General features: G+C 44.6%; 1 protein-coding gene across 1 annotated transcript; it reads right to left on the reverse strand.

Moving 5' to 3' along the window:
- Positions 1-822: 822 nt before the first annotated feature.
- Positions 823-4304, reverse strand: LOC125548102 (subtilisin-like protease SBT3.9). The gene is made up of 10 exons (XM_048711784.1): positions 4200-4304; positions 4020-4111; positions 3850-3947; positions 3588-3752; positions 2868-3487; positions 2448-2515; positions 2092-2358; positions 1885-2002; positions 1565-1736; positions 823-1484 (listed from the first exon to the last, which is right to left on the reverse strand). Exons 1-10 carry the CDS (start codon positions 4278-4280, stop codon positions 946-948), a joined length of 2220 nt encoding a protein of 739 aa, XP_048567741.1. The 5' UTR covers positions 4281-4304; the 3' UTR covers positions 823-945.
- Positions 4305-4519: the final 215 nt, after the last annotated feature.

Here is a 4519-nt window from a genome sequence, read left to right on the forward strand (position 1 = left end):
ATGAGTTGGTTCCAAACTACTTTGAGGCAATTCCAGGGAAAATAACGATAATTCAACCCAGAGCCCGGACTCGGGTGAGCACAATGAACAATACCTTGATTTGAAATATAAAAAGAGTTAAAAAAATTCCAATTTTTGTGCGGTGCAAGATGCTTCTGTTCGTGAGCTCTGTGCAAAATTTTGTGAAGTTTGGACCTTCGAGAAACTCATGGCAAAAAAGACAAAATCAAGCGTGAACAATTCGATTTTCAAAAGTTTCTCAGACATTTGAAATTTGTCTTTTTTGCCACGAACTCCTCGGATGTCCAAACTTTACAAAATTTTGAACCGAGTTCACGCACAGAAGCATCTCGCACCATAAAAGAAATTAGAACTTTTTGAATTTTTTTTATTTTAATTCACGGTACTGTTAATGCCTTGGCTCATCTGAGCCCGGGCACCAAATGGCCGCTTCCGGAAAATAGCTACTGTCCCTTGTTTTGGTCATGTCTAAATGCCTCTCCATTATATCACTTGCAGAGCTGCTAGCCTTCTTATGCCTCTTCTATGTCATGTGTCATAATTTTCTGTTACAAAGTCGTGCCACATTATAGACGGTGATTGTGCATGTCTAACTTGATTGCGATTCACGTCGTTGTCATTGCTTTTCTTCATAGACAAAATGTACTGTGACATAAGGGGTTGACGGAATACTCTGCCGTCTAAGGAGAGACGTGCAAGTACATCTTTCCTGTTAAAATTTCCTGAAGTATGTGCTCCCTTTGGACACGTGGTCACGCCACACAATGTTTTGCTAGTACAGTCAAGGATCAACACATCTCATTAATCATGAAGGACTACCATGTATTTAATAATATTGGAAGAAAAGGATTTCAGTATTTCCTACATTTTTGTATGATAAGTACATGAATGCACGAACAATTGCACACTATTGATTTGATATATTTAAGATGTATCCGCAACAAAGTCTTGTATCACAGTTCTTACCGCGACAGGAATCCTAACCGAGTGGGTATTTCCATCTGACCATGTCAAGCTCCCAAAGGTAAACCCGCCTTGCACTCTCCGCCTTGTAGTAAACGACACCCTAAATGTCATGCTTGTGCTACTACCTTTGGCGAATGTGATCATTGATGGCTCCACGGACATGACCACCCCTGCTGGAGCTTCAAGCACCGCATGATAAGTCGTTCCGACCGCCCCCACATTTGTGATAGTGCGTTGAACCGTGACATGGTCCTTGAGGTCCGGAATAGCGATCGACGGGAGATTGAGATTGAGTTGGTAGGATTCGCAACCATGTAACAATCCTATGGTGCAGTTAAAAAACTTGTTGTACTCTCTTGCATCCATGTTGTAGACCAAGCCAGGGTCACTGGCTCTGTCTGGGTCTATGTGGCCACCACCAAAGTCGAAAGGATCAGCCACCTTCCTCGGGACCGTCTCTGCTTCGATTGGCGCACCAAAACCATCGGTCACTGATGCTAGAATCATCACAAAGAAACAAGTTAGTAATATAAGATAAACTAGCTGGAAGAACTTTGCATATAAACATTGTGCATACCTGTGGTGACAATTGCAGACTTGATCATAGCAGGTGACCAATCAGGGTGAATCGACTTAAGCAATGCGGTCACCGCAGAGACATGTGGACATGCCATGGATGTACCAGAAAATAACACATAGGAGCCACGAACAGCTGCTAAGATGCTGACACCTGGCGCAGTTATGTCGGGCTGTCAAAACATCCACAGAGATAAAAGTCTTAAATCCGGAGACGGTCACAAAAGTTAGTTAAAAGCACCGCAAGTATTTGCGCAAAAAAGGGGGGACCGCAAGTGCAATTATTTTGTCTTTGAGTTATAAATTTCACAGTGGGAGTACCTTGAGTATGCCTGGATATAGGGGGCTCGGACCTCTGGAGGAGAATGAAGCAACCCTCGGCGATAGCACCCCGTCTCCGACAACAGTCATGGTAGGTGACACCTTCACAATGGGATTCCTATCATGACAAAAAACATTCACAGATTAGTTATTGGAGAAAGAAAATATATGACGATCGACCCTATTCCAGGCAACACGACTTCTTACTCTGTGTTCTCCCAGTAAGATGCAATTTTCTGTGCGATTTCGTAGTCTACCACAACGCATGGCATGCCGGCCTTGCACGCCGTTAGGGAGTCCAAGCTGTTCATGTTGTATTGCGCGAAGATGAGGCCCTTGGCTCCGGCACTCACGGTACGGTTGATGGTGCGGGGTAGCTCTACCCGAGGCAACACGCTCGGAGCCTCCCTCGGTGCGTAGCACAACACGATCTTGCCGGTCACATTGCTTGACGCTAACCACTCCTCCGTGCAGCTGCGCAAAAGTTTTAAACTGAATATGGTTCGATAAACTGTGGAACTAATAACAATGTAACTTGTCAATTGAGTGTGTTATGTCGCTACCTTCCCGCATGAACAAGCTCCTTAAAGTCGTCGCTGTTCAGAGTAGAGTTGTAGTAAAGAGATTGTCCCTGCGTTTAAGATCAAAGACAAATGAGAGAGTAAGTTTTTCTTTTTCAAGAAAGTTAAATGAATGCCTATACGATTATGTTTCGGCGCACGCTAATTTGACACTTGACGTATCATACGACTTCCCGCCAGAAAAGAGTAAAACCTATACAATTATGGTAAGTCAGTCGTGTTCTTTCAACTAAAAACAGTTTGTTAGTTAACCTGTACCTAGCATGTGTAATGATGTAAATTATCGACTTTTATCTAGCTGGGATGTTTCTATTCCTTGAGAGTGGACGTATTTGGGTGCATTTTCCTATATATTTTTTAAAAAGGAAATATCAGAACAAGTACTTGGAGAAACGTACATACCACAAGCTTTTCTTTGTTTCCGAGAGATATGAAGGTTGGGAAGGCCCGGTCCATCGTGCTAGCGGCCACTGTCATGACCCATGGCACGACATTCGTCACCGTTTGTGGTGCCGGGCCATCATTCCCGGCAGAGAAGATAACTGAGATCCCTCTCAAGACAGCATGAAGTGTCCCAGGGAACTCATGACCGGCACCCCCTCCTAGTGAGAGCGATAAGACATCTACACCATCGTGTATGGCATCGTCAATGGCTGCGAGGATGCTCGCGTCACTGGCTGCTGTGTTCGGGCCCCATAACACCTTGTAAATTGCTAGCCGTGCACGTGGTGCCCCGCCACGTGCCATGCCGGTGGCTAGGCCGGCATAGCTCACACCCTGCACTTCTCCTCCGGCAATCGTCGAGGCAACATGAGTGCCATGGCCGCTGAAATCCCGAGGTGACATGTACTCACCCTTGAGGTGCATGGCATTAATTCCCTCGGAGTACCACCGTGCGCCGATGATCTTTCTATTGCAACTCGTTGCATTGAACGCTGTTCCGGTCTGGCATATGCCTTTCCACCGTGCCTGCACAGGGCCGTATCCGTTGTCATCAAAGCTTCGTGATTCAGGCCATATGCCTGCAACAAAAACAAGCACGGAGTCAACCGATGTCCATTTCTAATGTCTGACTTGGGTTTCAACAACTTCTGGATTTAAACTAGAAATTTGATTACAAACCTGAATCGATCACCCCGATGATGATATCTTCACCGTAGTTCGCTTTTCGGAGGAGGTCAGTTTGTTGTGGTGATTTGTTGTGTCCAAGGCCAAGGAAGTCCCAGCTTCGAGTTGTGTGCGCCTTGTGGTAAGTGTTAGGCTTCACACTTATAACTTCAGGAAATTCTACAATTGTAGTATCCAATGTGAATTACTCCGCAAAAAACATATAAAGACACCCCACAAAAAAAACATATAAAGACAGCAGATCTTTATCACTTACTTGCCAACGTCCTAGCTTGGGTTTTGGTGAGCATTGCCGCAAACCCAGAGAATCCGTGTTTGTAACTGTAAACTATCGACTTCAAGGATTCATCTTTGCTGTTGCAGACAAGACATAATGTTAGCAACAGTACTAATATATAGTAACATGGATTACTAGCTAGCCAGTACCTCCCAAGCACGGAGGTTAGTATGTCATGGTGTGACGCGGTGACAGCAGATGGATCATCATGTTTCTTCTCCCCCATGTACACTATGTAGAGCTGAAATGAACATGCGAAGAGAGGTCAGAATTTTTTTTAGAACAAGCCAAAGTTAAAGTCTTGCGAACAAGAAGGAATTATAACTTACTTTGCTCGACGCATTTGCCGAAAGAGGCAACAGTGTGACCAGTAGCAGAGCGCAGCAAGAGAAAGCTATCCTCGAATCCATGTCCGATCTCGAGAAGAGTGTTATGTTCTTCTCTCCTCTCGCGTGTATGTATATATAGCATAGGAGCCAGGTGCTATCCATGAGGTGAAGGAAGAAAGAACAGTTCAAAAGAACATTACGTGTTTCAAAAGAACACGTGATCGAGAAAAACGATAGGACTAGACGACCATGTCGTATCTACCACCATTAAACAACTTGAAGCAGACTTAATGACATGAGGTCGACCTCAAAACAACAAG

The sequence above is a fragment of the Triticum urartu genome, chromosome 3 (assembly GCF_003073215.2).
Source record: "Triticum urartu cultivar G1812 chromosome 3, Tu2.1, whole genome shotgun sequence".
Classification (NCBI taxonomy): domain Eukaryota; kingdom Viridiplantae; phylum Streptophyta; class Magnoliopsida; order Poales; family Poaceae; genus Triticum; species Triticum urartu.